This window comes from Cydia strobilella, chromosome 6 (assembly GCF_947568885.1).
Source record: "Cydia strobilella chromosome 6, ilCydStro3.1, whole genome shotgun sequence".
Taxonomy (NCBI): domain Eukaryota; kingdom Metazoa; phylum Arthropoda; class Insecta; order Lepidoptera; family Tortricidae; genus Cydia; species Cydia strobilella.
Window position 1 is genome coordinate 12,229,897 of NC_086046.1, and position 17,838 is coordinate 12,247,734.

General features: G+C 35.7%; 1 protein-coding gene across 4 annotated transcripts in view; it reads right to left on the reverse strand.

The window, feature by feature from the left end:
- The window catches only part of LOC134742448 (carbohydrate-responsive element-binding protein), a 46,930-nt gene that overhangs the window by 24,086 nt on the left and 5,006 nt on the right, over nt 1–17,838 (reverse strand). For all 4 annotated transcript variants that reach the window (XM_063675611.1, XM_063675612.1, XM_063675610.1 and 1 more), the window contains exons 3-7: nt 16,275–16,348; nt 15,730–15,855; nt 15,140–15,296; nt 14,370–14,465; nt 1,655–1,822 (exon numbers count right to left, since the gene is read on the reverse strand). In XM_063675611.1, coding sequence (XP_063531681.1) covers nt 1,655–1,822; nt 14,370–14,465; nt 15,140–15,296; nt 15,730–15,855; nt 16,275–16,348 — 621 coding nt within the window. The remainder of the gene's footprint in view (nt 1–1,654; nt 1,823–14,369; nt 14,466–15,139; nt 15,297–15,729; nt 15,856–16,274; nt 16,349–17,838) is intronic.

A 17,838-nucleotide genomic window follows, 5' to 3' on the forward strand; every position in this document is an offset into this window, starting at 1 on the left:
GTAATGGTACGGAACAGTTTGCGCGACTAGCACTTGGTCGGTTTTTTTTTAAGAATTTTAAGACCTAATTATGTACCGTTGCACACAATAATTTTTCAAAGACAGCAGCAAACACCTAAAATAATAAATAAAATCAAAGTAAATACCTATACAGGAGTAAATCAATTTGGTTTGTAGATCTTTGCCTAGAAGTTAGCATTAAAATAATACAACTGTTGTACTATATTGTATGAATATTTATAATAAAACTGCTATTATGATCCTATAGACAAGCGCCGGCTCGCCCGACGCGCCGCGCTTCTAATGAAGTTGATTTAGTTATCACTGGCATTCATTGACAAGTAGAAGTACTCGAGTAGATAAAATAAAATAGGCTAGAAAGATGACAAATTTTCATTAATGGTATCAATCGATCAGGGTTATTTTTAGGATCAAATGTCTATATGGGACACATTGCATTAAAGCAATACAAAAGTCAGAAATGATTGTCAAAGTCCGACAGTCGTACTTCACTCGTGAAACGCTCCTAACAAAACGATAAGTAAGCAAAATAAAGACTTGGCTTAAAGGACTCGCATCCAGGCCATAAATGTAAAAAAAAAAAAACGATAAGTAAACGTGACGTCAAGGTCACAGAGCCCATCTTGAATGTATGGACAAAACAAGAAAATTGCGTTTTTGTCGGTGAAATATTGCGTTTATGTATATAGTTGTCATACAATCTTTTTTAGGGTTCCGTTCCTCAAAAGGAAAAACGGAACCCTTATAGGATCACTCGTGCGTCTGTCTGTCCGTCAGTCAAAGCCTATTTTCTCCGAAACTACTGGACGGTCATGTAACGTAAATAAAAGAATTTTAAACAAGGGGGCCACTTTTGGGGGGTAAATAAGAAAATTTAAAAATAAAGTTTTACAAACTATATCGTGTTACATATCAAATGAAAGAGCTCATTGTGAGAATCTCAAATATATATTTTTTTATAATTTTTGGATAAACAATTTAGAAGTTATTAAAGAAAATAGGCAAAAAGTGACCATTCCCCCCGTTTATCTCCGAAACTACTGGGTCTAAAATTTTGAAAAAAATATACAAAATAGATCTTTACCTATAGATTACAGGAAAACCTATTAGAAATGTGCAGTCAAGCGTGAGTCGGACTTAATTACTTAGTTTTTGATCCGGTTTTTAAAAGACATTTTATCTCACGGTTCACATAAAAAATACATTGTTTAAATTGTGTAATGTACGGAACCCTTGGAACGCGAGTCCGACTCGCACTTGGCTGGTATTTTTTTTAAATAAAATGTAAGGAATCGAATGGTACTCTTACTATTTTCCTTTTTGGAAATTAAAAATTAGTAAAATTTTGAAACTTTCAAGTCCTGTATTTTTGTATTATTTCCATATATTATTTTTATATCTCCATTATTGTGATGAATTGCTCATTTGCTATCTATTTTACTACATTTTGTTATAAAATTCAACATGTGTCATCATCCCTATTGTACACGCTAAACCTCTTGCGCGGCATTATTACAATACTTGAGGCTTGTCAACATGCGCGCTGTACAGTTGAGTCGCTCACGGCAGTTCCCGTGGGGTAATTGTAGAGCTCTAGTCAGACTTGTATAGTTATTCTAGTTGGTTGGTTTACCGTGAATGGTCATCTGGCTGGGGGGCATGGTGGCGCTCGCGTGCGTGGTGGACAGGGCGTAGCCATGCCCATACGAGTCCATGTTCATACTGTTTCGGAACATGTTGTCTTCGGCCGGGAGAGCTGGTTCCTCGGGCACCGGCGGCAGGCGTGGAGTTGACAGTAAGTCTGCAAATTCTACCAATAAGTCCACTTCTTATATTACCTACTATTAGTGACTTTACTAGGTATAGGACGCTTTGGTTGCATTGCACCTTAATTTTCGAAATTAAACTATCGTGAGACATATTTCGAAATATTTAGATCACCTTAATTTTGTTTTACTCGTTTATTAACCTCCTAGCTCAGTCTCAGGCCAACTTTTGCGCTTTGGACTTTGGAACTTTCTTTTATTTCTGACTACAAAACACGAATTAATTTTGTACAAGTACGCCGGGACTTACGGGGCTAAAATTCCTAGATCTTAAAATATGTGTCATAATGACTGAATCCCAGAATACCTATTTATTTTTTCTCATAATACCACATTTTCAATTTACCTTAATTACAAATCGACGTGGTGTACGTGATGTCTACACCACAAATTACTTATATTCATGTCTGCTACATTAACTTATATTATCTCCTTTAGTCCCAGCTAGGGAATGCAATACCGGGATACCAGGATCCCGAAATACTCGGATCCCGCATGCAATTTGCGGGATTAATCCCGCGCGTAAATTAAGCGGGATCCCGCGGGATTTGCGGGATTGAGGAGCGACGCGACGAGCGACGCTTACGTGTTACTAAGTACAAGTAACACGTCTACTACTGGCGAAAGTTCTTTACGGAGCCTAGATGCATCTGTGGAGGAAGGGGGAAGGGACACGGAAGAGAATTTCGCCCGAATTTGTCTATTTTTGCTTGTGAATAGAGTAATATTTGTTTTGATTAAATATTCAAAACTAAACATTTATTTATATGAATAAATAATTTTGCTTGTATGTATGTTGGAGACGGAGAGTTTCCAAGTACTGCCAGTACAGCAACAGTACCTACTAGGAAATTTACGCTGTGTGTGAAAGTATTTTTTGAAGGCGGAAGATTTGCAGAGTTCTAAATGCATGTTGTGTCAAACAATAATAAAACTATGAGGCGTATTTTATACCAGTAATGTCTTTAAGAAGTTAAATAAAGAATTCTTCATCTCACTTGCTCGTAAAAGGTGTTACCTATAAACGTAGGCGATGCGGTCCGTAAATCGTAAATTTCGACCTGGGGTTGTAGTGTATTTCGACCTGGGGTTGTAGTGTATTTTTACGTCACACTTGCTAGGTGATGCAGTCCGTAAATCCTAAATTTGGACCTAGGGTACGTACCGAGGGTATGTACGTACCGAAATTAAGCAGAAGTTTAATTTTTTCCCTCTTTTTTTCTCACAAGTGTGTTGAGACTTGAGGAACATTAGGCGTGCCTCGGTACAGGAATTACGAAATCGTATTATTAAGCCTTCAGTTCACTCTCGTTCGTACATTTTTGTTTACTGCCCATAATACACAATGTACTATTTCTAAATTTTGTTTACTTTTTGTTTTAAACCTTCAAACTTAGTACCAATTCGTAAAATTGTATAGTAATTTGTGGGATCCCGCATATGCCGGGATCCCGCGGGACTGAGACTGACAGTCCCGCTAAATACCGGGATTGAATTCCTCATGCGGGATTGCATTCCCTAGTCCCAGCAGACGGTTACACGTAATAATTGTGTAAACGACATAAACTGCACGTAAAACGTATTTAATTTAAAATTATTCTAAAGAAATCTCAACAGCAGCGATCAGGCATTTGAAGAAACGTAGGTACATTTTAACATTTAGGTATTTTGGGACTGAGACATAATGATTCGGCCATTTTAAGAAAGAATCAATTTAATATTTAGGCATTTGGGACTTAATCAATGGCAAATATAAAGACGCTGGCATTATGAAGTTTAAGTACAATGAAACTATAGTCGGTTTGTGTAAGATATTTTTTTATTTCGGCAGTAATCATGACGCCGCGTTTTACCGCTTCGCCTCATATCAGTGCTATATCATTGCATGTAGTCAAAACATGTTTATTCATATAAGGCTGCGTTTCCACCAGAGTAGTGCGAGGATAGGTAGCGAGGAATGTGTTTGTTAAAAACCAATAGAATATTGTCCCCTAGAGCTGCGCTGAGCGAGGATAGGTAAATGAAGTGATTCTATATGCTCGGTACGCATCCTCGCACATCCCTGGTGGAAACGCAGTCATAATCCTTAAGGCGACGGGATATGGTATTTTCGATTTAGACCTTACTTTGCACACATAATTTGTTCAATGAATGTTTAATAATTGCATTAAATGACACGTTAATTTGTTTACAAAGAAGCCGTGTACCGACTCCCCACGCCATTATATTTTTTATTTGCTGTTATTCTCTACAAATCGACACTAAAAGTATCAAAAAATCAAAATATGGAATCCGTTTGAACAAGACGGAATATAATTGTGTCTTTGACAGTAATTGAATTGTTGTGTGATTTTGAAAGCTAAATAACCAAACTATCAAATTATTATCGATTTATATTTTTACTCATAAAGACAACACAGAAATTCAATCTTAAATGTAAACTTTCGTACAATTTCCATACATTGACGACATCACTCAAAATTCTTCTTTGACTTAGATGCCCGCTGGGGCATGGAGACTATATAAAGGAGCCAAATCTCTATGTATGAAAAGTGTCCATCAAAAAACAGTTATTAGGCGGCGCCACCATACACCGAAATACTACCAAAAACAACCTACGTAATTTGGTCGGGTTATTTGTTGGTTCATGTTATACTCGTGTCCCAGAGCCTAACTAGCGCCACCGGAAAGATTAGGAACTATTATTTAAAGCTGAAAGCGGTCACTTTTGCAACAATTCTGCCATAAGAGATTGGCATCCTTTCTATACCATCCATACGCTGGGGCCTGACGAAAGCAGACGTGTAGCTGCGCGTATGAAAATGACAGCTGCATTTGACAATTATATTGACATTAAATCATATACGCATGGAGACTATATAAATACGCATACGAAAAAGTATACCAGTAGATAATTGGTATTTCAAAAAATAGGGTAAATAAAATGCATCACGTGGAGCTCTAGTCTCATTTTAAATTTGATTTGTTGTTATTTACGGGTCATACCGGTCGAAATCTGCAGTAAACTATCCTAAATTAATACATTACAATCAAATTTAATTAATTTGTTCCTTCAAAACCAGCTTGAAATGAAAAAAGTTTAAAGAGCCGTTTTTACTGATTGAGATTATTTTCATTATGCTGGTATTAATCATTTGTGTCATTATAAAAACGTATATGACATTTCTAGGTCAATGAATTTTGATGACAATTGTATTTAAACTATCGTGAGACATATTTCAAAATATTTATCAGTACGGTTTTTACTCACTATTATTTTTAGTCGCTTTTGGCGACATGTTTCGGATTCTTTGGGAATCCATCCTCAGGCACGAGTGTCCGCGGCGGTTGCCATGGGAAACATGTCGCCAAAAGCGACTAAAAATAATAGTGAGTAAAAACCGTACTGATAAATATTTTGACAATTGTATTCTTTTATTTATGTTAGAGAAATTTTATCTTAAAATAATTATTACCAATTAATAATACGTAGCGTTATGCAACCCGTTTAATACGTGAAAGTCGCAGTCTCTACACCTAGTTTGTTGCCGTTCGTTCCGTCTATATGCGGTTACCTACGTGCTTTTCTGAAAATCTGCAAGAATCAAGAAACAGTTTAACGGCAATACAACATCTTCTTCGGGCGATGCAATGCAACTTCTTCCGGCATAAATGGGGTTGGAGTGACTCCGCGCTATGCGACTGCGGTATCGAGGACCAGACCATGGAGCACATCATCCAGCGGTGCCCACTCCGCGCATACTCGGGTAGCCCGGATGATCTATTAGACTTGACGTCCGATGCTGTGCTATGGTTGCAAAACTTGGATGTTGCCTTATAAAAATACTGTACATAATTTTTGCCTACGTGACTATATCGCACCAGACAAGACCACTTAGTACCTACTAGCGAGTTTTTGCGGCTTTGGAGACAGAGATGAAGCAGGTCAGTATAAGTATATAATAAGCACCTATCGCTGAGGCCTGGTTTTTGTTATGTTTATACATATATCGAGTGTTATATAAATTTTTACTATCCAACAAAACAATGTTTTATTTCAATGACATTTTATGCATAGGTATCTATAGTAGATTGTGTTACAAGGGAGCAAAATGACATTAATATGTGCTGCTAGGATATTTACGGCGAAGGCGTACATTGAATCCTAAACGAAGCGAAGGATTCTATAATAGAATCCCGAGAGTAACGAGGGATTTTAAAGTAGAATCCTGAGCGTAGTGAGGGATTCAAGTGTGTTACGCCCAAGATGGAAATAATTTTGATACCATGTGACACATACTGCTTTTCACATCACCTATGAGGTAATTATGATGTTTAAAAATATTATTTAAGCTAAAAAAATAATGTGCAATTTTTTTTTTAAATAGTTAGAACAGAAAAGTGTTACTTTGATCCCTCCTAGCAGGGAAGAAAAGTGCCACTTTGATCCCTCCTAGCAGGAAAGAAAAACCCCTTTTTCGAATTGGGTATGTGAAAAAGTATTTTCATACTGATCAGAACATAACCGTAAGTAGAAAGCTAAATAAAATAATTAAGTATCCGAAATGTATGTTTCGGTGCTATTCCACACATTAATCGTAAAAAGCAGAGACAGATTTCGTTATGGTATAAGCGGTACGGTACCGTTATCATTTATCGATACCGGTTCGTTTTGAAAGTAAAACAGAACTATACCTACGTACGGTATCGGTACTACCTAGGGAATGCTCCCGGGAACTTTCAGTACCGGGAAATCCCGGGAAATTTCAACTTTTCAGGTACCGGTTCTGGTAATGAAAATCCCGGTTTTTCGGTACTTTTCGGTACTGAAAAGTTAGTAAAGTAAACCGCATTAATCACTTTAAAATTTGGCGCGTAATCTCCGTAGCACCCGTGTAGTACCTACTCTCGGCAGTCTCGGCGGCCCAAGGTTTGTCCCGCTCGGTATTTTCCGGCTACGATTTGGTCTTTGGTGCGATAACTACCCAAAGTCCCCAACCTTGACAGTGCGGCTCGAGTAGTCAGATAAATATTTATTATTATAAGTATTGTAGCTGTTGTAGTTTGATGGTCTATATATGTGAATTAAAACAAAGAAGTTAAGATTAGGGGGCCAATCCGAACGTACTTTTTGATATTTATTTTATTTTATTTTTCTTAATATTCGCGCGTACATTATGTGAATAAGAAAAAGACAAACTACACACATCAGTGCGGGAAAGTTTTAAAAACGTTAGGTGGATCAACTAGTGCTAGTGGATTGCGTAATCCACTAGCATTTAAAAAAAGGTTCATTTAATTGTCCTTGACGTGCAGCCAGACCCACAACCAGGACCCAGTACAAGAGATGATTCTTTGCACACAGACGTTTTCCCAAGGCCAACTACTCAAGAACGTGAAGCTTATAGTCTCTACTTAATGAATTTGATTGTAAACCCAAAAATAACAAAAACGACAGAATTCGCCGCATCGTTGCACTCGACAGAGTTCCTTTGAAACAGTTTACCATATCTCTCGATTTGACACCGCTGTTTGAAGGAGCTGGTCAACCGCTGCCAAATAAATCTCCCAGCACAATCAGGGAAATTTCACTCAAGGAATATGACACAAAAAGAGAACGCCTTCGTGAAGGTCTACGAAAGGTAATGAGTGAAGAAAGAAAATATACTATTTCTCTTGATTAGTGAAAGGTTATGAAACTGTTGTTTGTTCTTATGAGTCGTTTATTTGCTTTTCCATTTATTGATTCATTAAATAATAATATACATATTTTTTTATAGATCTTGTGCGTAAAATTTGTTGTGCGTAAAGTAAGAAAGCTGAGGTACGTAATTGTGATTTTTTGCTAGTGTCGATTCTCGATTTTCACAATTTGTACTTTTCTAGGTTGTATTTGTATTGAATTACACAAAATTGAATTTTTACTTTCAGTTTCATATAAGTAATTCATCATTTAACAAAAAATATAACAGTAAATACTCAGTACCGAAAAGTACCGAAGAACCGGGAAATCCCGGTTCTTTCCCAGTACCGGAAATATCAGTCCCGGTTCTGGGAACAGTACCGGTTCCGCATTCCCTAGTACTACCGGTATAAAATTCCAGCAAGGACAACATTTTTTAAGTGTATCTGCAACTGATTCTCGTGAAAATTTGTAAACAGGTTCGGTAGTTTGATAGAATTATTCTGTGGTTTCGTTTTTTTGGAAAAAGTTCAAAAAGGCAGAAATTGGCAAGGACTAAAGCGCCAGTAGGGTCTATGACACTTAAGACCATTGTGATTACGCCGCGCCACGTGGAACGTGAGGTGCGTTGGGGTAAGTGCATACAATTGATTCAACGAAAAAAAATACCTCTTATAAGATCACTGGTGTGTCTGCCTGTCTGTTACAGCCAATTCACATATTATTATTATGTCACATATAGTAAGTCGGTGCCGAAGATGGACTAGTAAAGTAAATAAATGAAATTTAAACTTATTTGCGGTAAGTTTTGGTATCGTGTGACATATCAGATATAATTTTATTTATTCATAAAAGCAAAGAAATAAACAAATATAATAAAACTTACTGTTTAAGTACAAAAACTGTGGCGTAAAGCCTAAGTGGACTGTATAAAAATTGTGCGCTATGCTAACCCTAAATAATATTGCTTGGGCCTTGGCTTACCGGTGGTTTTGGGTCTGCTGCTGACAGAGGCCTTTGCTGGTGGTGGCTCCTTGTTGGTTCTTTCTTTATATTGGGGAACACATTTAAGAATATTATTTGCTAAATATTATTTATATTCGTGCTGTTTTCGATTGCGATTTTAATAGTCATACTTGTTATGGCCATTTTTTGCCCGGATGCTGCACTTCATGATAAAAGCAAGCCGCTTTGCACAGTGCTAGTAGGGACCAAACTGAGTGATTTGACCCGCAGCAGCGCAAGTTTCACCCCTTAGGAACAGAGATGGCTCCACTTCTTTAAAAAATATTTCAAAAAATTCTACAAGCTAAACCAATGAACCGATTTAAATGTTTAATATCTCAAATGAAAGCTCATTATATACATTACTTTCAAATAAATACTCAAAAAATATATACTGATTACTTTCGACAAAAAACGGCATCTTAAGTTTTTTTTTTTACTCGATTGATAGTTTTTACTTGGTTTCTCAAAAAAAATGTATGAAACATGAATAGCTTAATGCATATATATATTACTGAATAAATAACAAGTATTATAAAAAAAACCCGACACCGATACCTCTCATACATCACGAAATATAAAAGTTTGAATGTGAGTGTAAATTTCTTTAAAATATATTTCAAAAAATTCTACAAGCTTAACTATTTGACCGATTTCAATGTTTAATATCTCAAATAAAAGCTCATTATATACATTACTTATAAAAAAATACTCATAAAACATATACTGAACCCTTTTGGCAAAAAACTGCATCTTAAGTTTTTTATCTTACTCGATTGATAGTTTTTACTTGATTTTTTTTAAAAAATATTATGGAACATGAATAGTTTAATAAATATATATATAGTACTGAGTATATAAAAGTATTACAAAAAAACCCGACACCGATACCTTTCATTCTTCACGAAATATTTAAGTTCAATTATGCACGTTCTTACAAATAAATCCTTTAAAAGAAATCTTCAACCGCAGTAAGTGCACTGATTTTAATATGAAATGTGTCATATGAAAAGAAATCACCCAATTTATTTTAATAAATAAAAAATTTATAAATAAAAACTGAATAAAGTTTTTTGCTGGTGGTGAATTACAAAAAAAATATAACAAATCTAAAATTAGGAATTATTTTTATTTAAAGTGACTACATTTGTAAACCAAAAACTTAAATGTCCTCTTCGGGTTCATATTTCATATTTATTTATTGCAACCATGGTTTTATAGGTATTACAAATTCTTGGTAGTTCCACATGGACCCCGTGGGGGCATACCAATATTACATGCATACTTAGGATCTAATCTTAAATCTATGTGTATAATCTATGTATAATATAAAAGTAGGTCAATTTAGTAGTTTTTATACATATAAGCCGAATTGAATCAGATAATTGTCAGTGTATTAAATACAAAAATAAACGGGCAACTAATTATTATTAGGTGATGTCAAATTATATGGTTTACCGGTAGATGTAAAACTGAAAAAGAATAGTCGTTTTGAAGTACTCGTACCATTCCAATACTACATAATCACTGATCATACATGAACTGGTTGCTGTAGATTACTGTTGAATTATTTTTGTGCCTAGTTGATAACCATTAAACCTATAATTTTGTGCCAGACCTATAATTAGTGGTCAGCATGCAAAATAACCCTGGATTGAAAATTACATTAACTTACTTTTGATTTGTACAGCCACATTTGCATGATTTACACTGGGCTGTGCATGGCCAGCTGACGCGACGACACCCACAATGCATAGTTTCGCAGCCAGATTTGCAGCCACAATGGTCCAAGAGGCTTAATTGAGACCAAATCGCTGTAACTGCCGACCATTCCGGAGTCCAACTCTCTTTTTCCTCAGTCCATCCCCGAAAAGATGTACATGGTATGGAAACTTCTGGTTTCAGAGCGTTTCCCCATATATGGCCCTCTTGGTAAGCTGCTCGAAGTGCATGTTTATAGAGAGCAGCTGATGTAGGTGGCAGGGTTGGCAGGTTCTAATTTCTCGGCCAAATCAGATTTGTTCCCTGAACGACGCCCTCCATTGACTGACAACGAAGGTGGACAAATTTGGTTTTCGTACTGGAAGAATTCGTTCAGATCAAGCTGCCTTTCTCTGGCCACTATAAAAAGACGGGAAAATAGGAGTATGTCAACTTTTAAGTTTCTGATTTTGTCAGTTGTCAGGTGTGTAACTACATATTTTAATTTAAGTATAAAGTTACCCTAGATTTGTGTTATTGTTTGGCCAAACGGAACACATAAACGTAAATGAAGTTCACAAATATTTGTTTGCTTCAAAAAACAAGCTTGTGACAAGCCTGCCACCTACATCAGCTGCTCTCTATAAACATGCACTTCGAGCGGCTTACCAAGCGGGCCATATATGGGGAAACGCTATGAAACCAGAAGTTTCCATACCATGTCCATCTTCTTGGGGATGGACTAAAGAAAAAGAGAGTTGGACTCCGGAATGGTCGGCAGTTACAGCGATTGGGTCGCAATTAAGCCTCTTGGACCATTGTGGCTGCAAATCTGGCTGCGAAACTATGCGTTGTGAGTGTCGTCGCGTCAGCTTACCATGCACAGCCCAGTGTAAATCATGCAAAGGTGGCTGTACAAATCAAAAGTAAGTTAATGTAATTTTCAATCCAGAGTTATTTTGCATGCTGACCACTGATTATAGGTCTGGCACAAAATTATAGGTTTAATGGTAATCAACTAGGCACAAAAATAATTCAACAGTAAATCTACAGGCACAAAAATTATCCAACAGTAATCTACAGCAACCAGTTCATGTATGATCGGTGATTTTGTAGTATTGAAATGGTACGAGTACTTCTCAAAACTACTTTTTTTTTCAGTTCTACATCTACCGGTGAACCCGAAGAGGACATTTAAGTTTTTTGTTTACAAATGTAGTCACTTTAAATAAAAATAATTCCTAATTTTAGATTTGTTATATTTTTTTGTAATTCAGCACCAGGAAAAAACTTTATTCAGTTTTTATTTATTAATTTTTTTATTTATTAAAATAAATTGGGTGATTTCTTTTCATATGACACATTTCATATTAAAATCAGTGCACTTACTGCGGTTGAAGATTTCTTTTAAAGAATTTATTTGTAAGAACATGCATAATTGAACTTAAATATTTCGCAAAGAATGAAAGGTATCGGTGTCGGGTTTTTTTGTAATACTTTTATATACTCAGTACTATATATATATTTATTAAACTATTCATGTTCCATATTTTTTTTATGAAATTAAGTAAAAACTATCAATCGAGTAAAAAAAAACTTAAGATGCCGTTTTTTGCCAAAAGTATTAAGTATATGTTATTTGAATATTTTTTTATAAGTAGTATATATAATGAGCTTTTATTTGAGATATTAAACATTAAAATCGGTCGAATAGTTTAGCTTGTAGAATTATTTGGAATATATCTTGAAGAAATTTACACTCACATTCAAACTTTCATATTTCGAGAAGTATGAGAGATATCGGTGTCGGGTTTTTTTTATAATACTTGTTATTTATTCAGTAATATATACATGCATTAAACTATTCATATTCCATAAAAATTTTTTGAGAAATCAAGTAAAAATTATCACTCGAGTAAAAAAACAAACTTAAAATTCCCGTTTTTATCAAAAGTATTGAGTATATATTTTCTGAGTATTTTTTTAAAAGTAATGTATATAATGCGCTTTCATTTGAGATATAAAACATTTAAATCGGTTCATTGGTTTAGCTTGTAGAATTTTTTGAAATATTTTTTAAAGAAGTGGCGCCATCTCTGTTCCTAAGGGGTGAAACTGCCGCTGCTGCGGGTCAAATCGCTCAGTTTGGTCCCTACTATCACTGTGCAGAGCGGCTTGCTTTTATCATGAAGTGCAGCATTTTGTTCATAACAAGTATGACTATAATGACACATAATAATTTTAAAGGCAGATCATTATAAAAATATTATAAATAGGCAAAAATTTACCATAACCTATCTCAGAGATGTTTAAAGTATACAATAAATAGTTCAACGCCATAAAAATAATGGAAAACCTATTAAAAAGGACAAGCGTGATGTGATCTTGAAGAAAAAATAGACATTAATTTAAAAATAAATGATTATTCTCCCGCCAAACATTGCCGTTGGAAAAATAGTTTTTAAAAGTATATGTGATAGGCCACTTCTTAGTTTCATATTTGTATACCTATTGCAAAACTTATCTAGTGACCTATTGTATAAGCAGTTATTGCGTAAAATGTTAGGGTAGTAGGTGTATGTCAAGTGCCATCGCTTTTGCGGGGAATTTAAATGCCAATGACAACAGCTTAATTAATTTCAACCTAAAAAATTAGGTAATATGATAAAAAAAACTTAATTGTATTAGAGCTACATTTGGGCATTTCTATTTAAAGTTGTACCAAAAAAAAACGTGTTATAATTGGGAATTTTAATTTTATTTCTACTCATCCACGAGCTTTTTAATTTTTACTGCGAAAAAAGTGTCCCCAATATTTTTGGTCCGTTGGTTACGGTTTTCAATTGATACTTACAACCTTCTATGACTGTAACAAATCGGACCAAAAAAAATGAAATTTTGGGGACACTTTTTCTCATATTAGAATCGAAAGAGCTCGTGATTCTGAGTGGAAATACTTAATACAAAAGTTTTAAAATCTAAAATGCAAATAGGAATGCCTATTTATGTGATCGCCATCGATTACCAAATTCGAAAATTGGTTCCTAATCACCGATTAAATTCTATGTTATAAATGCATTTATCCCAACGCACCTCACGTTCTATGCTGCGCGGTTTCATTGCCGCTCCCACCGCCGTAACTAACATCAACAACTACATCATCAAGGGTACGACCTAAGTTATTCAGCACTGAAATAATGCCGGTATAATATTTTTATTAATTTTCATTTTATTAATTTATAAGCGAAACAAACAGCGAATATACCACATAAAAATATATCAGAAAATATATCAGGTAAATTAGCCAACACTGTTTCCACTTATATACCTATTTTTGTTGTTTTATTTTTATTCTCCAAAATTAAATTTCCGCCCTGCCGAAACTATTTATTTAAATTCCCATTGAATTAATTTTGAGCCTTATGAAAAACTGTATAAAGTAGTAAATACAATCTTACATCTGACTTAATGACATTTGGTTTTATTCGGTATAATTTTACAAAATGCGTATCTTGACAAAGCAATATTAAGCAGAAAACAGTCAACAATCAAATGACCTACATGACATGAACAAACAAGGAAAGCAAGATTAAATGTATTGTTTCTCTTTCTTCTTTCAATGGAACGCTTTTAGAGTTTCTGTTCCTCAAAGGAGGCCAGTGGTTAATACTAAACTAAAAGTACTAACTTAAAAAAACATGATGGGGTCACTGACCTATCCCTGTAAAGTGAGGTAGTGTGCGTGAAGTGCGCTTGTGTGTGAAATGGGTTATATTGACAGAATCTGAAAATTTACCTACCTATCCCGTCGCCTTAATTCATTATACGTGGTATTTGGTAGCTAAGTGCAAAACTTTGAGGGTGTATATATGAGCTGATAGCTGAGGTATTTATGTAAATTTTTAGCCATACCTATAACTTAGACGAAATTTGTTTTTATTAAAAAAAAGGTTTTATTAGAAAAAGCACAGCTTTAGACAGTTATAATTATGTTAACAGAACCCCAATTTGTGTCATAATATCCTATAATATTTAAGGAACCGAACTACAATAATGTCTACCTATTCATTTTTTACAATCAATAAAAGTAAAGTATTTCCCCATTGAACAGTTAAAAAACTATTGTTACATACCTTGGAGAGGCTCCAATGTGTCCATAAAATCGTCAAGATTAGGTTGAAGTGGCCCTAAACTTGGTTGAATGAAGTCTGCTAAGCTGGCACCTCTTGCTGAAATTATGTAACATCATGAGAACCAGCATTTTTTCTGTGTTTGTTATATGTAGTTTAAGTTTGTCCGACCACGGAAAGGCCAAAAAGAAGGGTTATTCATTCAGCATATATATGCATGGGTACAGATGTAGTGCATAATCCTTGACCATCGTATTTTCTCGGAAACGTTCGTATTTGTTATGCTACTTCACTCAACCTCAGTACTTTTTGTACTGAGACTGACTGAAATAGCATGACACTTTCGTACGTTTTCGTGAAATTACGATGGTCAAAATGGTGTTAAAGGATTATTTATGCACTACATCTGTAGGTGTGCGTATAGGTAAATATCTCCGTTTATTGAGTGAGGCACCAAAAATAGTTTCATTGAGTGAGGCACCACAATCTGAGGAATCAATCGAATCTGATGGATGATCCTTTGACCCCAGGAGAGAGAAGCACCATGGTCTAGTAATGGTTAGGACATTAAAGGTTGAATCTGGCGGTGATAATAAATGAGAAGTATCCGATCGAACGCGAATGGCTGATTGCCGGATATGGACTCATGAGGGTTAGGTCAGGTAGTAGTCCGCGCACGCCAGATTCAACCTTACCTAATTTATACCCGTACATAGTGCTGTCTCGGTCACATATCTAGTAGATTAGATAACCGACAGTAAATGAGGAGTTACCGATCTCCCTCGGGTCCGGGAACGCGAACGGCTGATGGCTGGAGATGGTGGAGAAGAGCGTGTCACTCATGAAGGTGAGGTAGTCCTCGTCCGTGAGCATGTTGGACGCGAAGTCGCTGCACTGCGAGAACGACTCCACCGTGTCCATGTCCGATATCTGCAAGTTTCACTTTCACTACGACCAGATTGTCAAACTTAAAAAAAAGAACCAAATTCGCAAAACAGTTTGACATTATGCCATAATTTTATAGTTTTCATCAGCAGCTCCTCATTACCAAATTATGCTTTCCGAAAGCAAATGCTTTGGTGATTTATTTCAAGATAGGTAACCAACTTTTTGAGAAAATGTGATTTAATTTAAACCTTAACTCCATGTTCTAAGGTTAAATTGCCATGGATATGTATGTTATCGATTAATAAAATTGTACTATGTAAAAGGGTATTAGTTTCAAGACGAATAACTATTTGGAACTGTGCGACCTAATTTAAACCTTCAACCTATAAATGTAAGGTTGAATTTCGACTGACATTTATTTGTCAATAAATCGTACTTTCCTACAAAGGGGTAAATTAGCCAAATGAATCCTTACCGCATCCTGAACGGAGGTGTCCCCTTTCCCCAGGAGACGCATTATATGAAACATTCGCCATTTTTTATATTCTGCTATAACTGCTTCCGCTCTACGTTTCCAGTACTTCCCCTCTAATATTGTTGTCTAAAACAGTAACATGTGTTATGTGAAATACGAAATCTATCTGTAATAAACAAAGGAATTACATTCATATAACAGGCAAGGGCAAGTTGTTAGTTTATTGAATTTGGATCTTTAAAAAATCTTTCAGTGAAAACATACAATTACGTGACTGGGTCGTCCGACCAATGATAAATGTAATTACACAGATACCTACCAAATGTTGTACCTTATAGGCCGAGTAACAGACTCACGTGTTTTTATTTTTGTTTTGTTTACGTCCTATTAAGATCCGATATATAGAATATACATGAATAAAATATAACTATATTTTATTTACTTATCTGAATTCAAAAGGAAATGGCCTTTCAGCCATTTGACCAACCATTGATCAATGTGGTATTTTAGCCTTTAGATGTTTTAATTGTTATAAAGTATTTTACCTCTGGCTTAACATGAGTATCCACATCCAACGGCGATGCAAACTGGCACACCAGAGTATTTTGTTTCTTAATAACTGCGAAAATAAAAAATGACCATTTAAACATGATTTAAACACATACCTACTATTATAGAGAAATGTAAGTAAAAAAAAGAGTGGTAACTCCATACATCAGTTTTCTTACCAAAACGCGAGTTATTTCGTAGTCGACATCTAGCGTCAAGTAGCGGAATTTATCAGTACTGCTAGTTGACAATAGATGTCGCGACGAACGAAAACTAATGCTCAACAATTTTGAGCTAATATTATAACCGTATTAAACCGAAATCTATTTTCAACTCTTTCTGCTTGTATAATATTATTTGTAAATAAACATTTGTGTACTAAAAGCATAGACATAGTATATACAAGTAGTTATAGACATGAAACCGAGCGACCAGGGGTAAGAGAAAGACATATTCATAAACCAAATTACTACCTATTACTACAAAAAAAACACTACAAACATAAACTTAAAACTATTTAACTAACCTAAGCTAAAACCCGTTCTGTGGGTTGTAAATTGTTTTAGCAGTACATTTTTCGTCAGTAGCGACACTTGTGACATCTGATGTCAAGTAGCGGTACTGATAATTCCACTACTTGACGCTAGATGTCGACTACGAAATAACTCGCGTTTTGGTAAGAAAACTGATGTATGCAGTTACCACTCTTTCTTTACTTACATTTCTCTAAGCTACTTTCACATTCGTTAATACACATTCACTGCCAACCAGTGGCGTAACTAGGGGGGGCAGGGGGGGCAAGTGCCCCGGGCGCCGTCCAAGGGGGGGCGCCTAAATGGGCAAAAGGCAGCAGCAAGGAAACTTTTGTCAGTCGTCAGGGGGCGCAAATTTGGTGACTGCCCCGGGCGCCATATCCTCTAGCTACGCCCCTGCTGCCAACCACACCTAGCGTGTGTTCATTTTTTTATTGGAAACGGGGCGCTTGGCGCGCAGTGTTAAAGTATTGATAATGATTTGAAACTTGTCATATATTACTCATAGTCCCCCATTGTCTCAAGGGGCCCACCGACTATCAGTCCGCCGGACGATATAGGCCTGTCAGTTGTTCGGAACTGTAAAATTTTTGTTCTAAGTGACAGGCCGATATCGTCCGGCGGACTGATAGTCAGTGCGCCCCTTTAGTCATGGTCATGAAGTTCATGACATGGTACCTATATATAATTTAAGTGAAATCAGCATAATTTACGAAAACTCTCATGACAATTTGAATCTTCTTGAATCGAAAGTAAGATCCATATTTGATTAAATTCGTTGATTTCAAAGTATTTCGCCGATATCAACAGTAGTATGAGATAAACCGGTAATCACGTTTTGTACGCGGAACGAAGCGCCATTGGCTGGCGCAGGCGCTACAATATGACCTTAAGATAAGGTGCCAATACTGTGTAATTGGGACAATCAACTTTTTCTTATATCTTGTTGCCATGGTTACGTCTCCAGCTCCAGGATTCAGAAATGTAGGTATCTAATATTGTATGCGAGTTTTTGAACGGTCTAAAT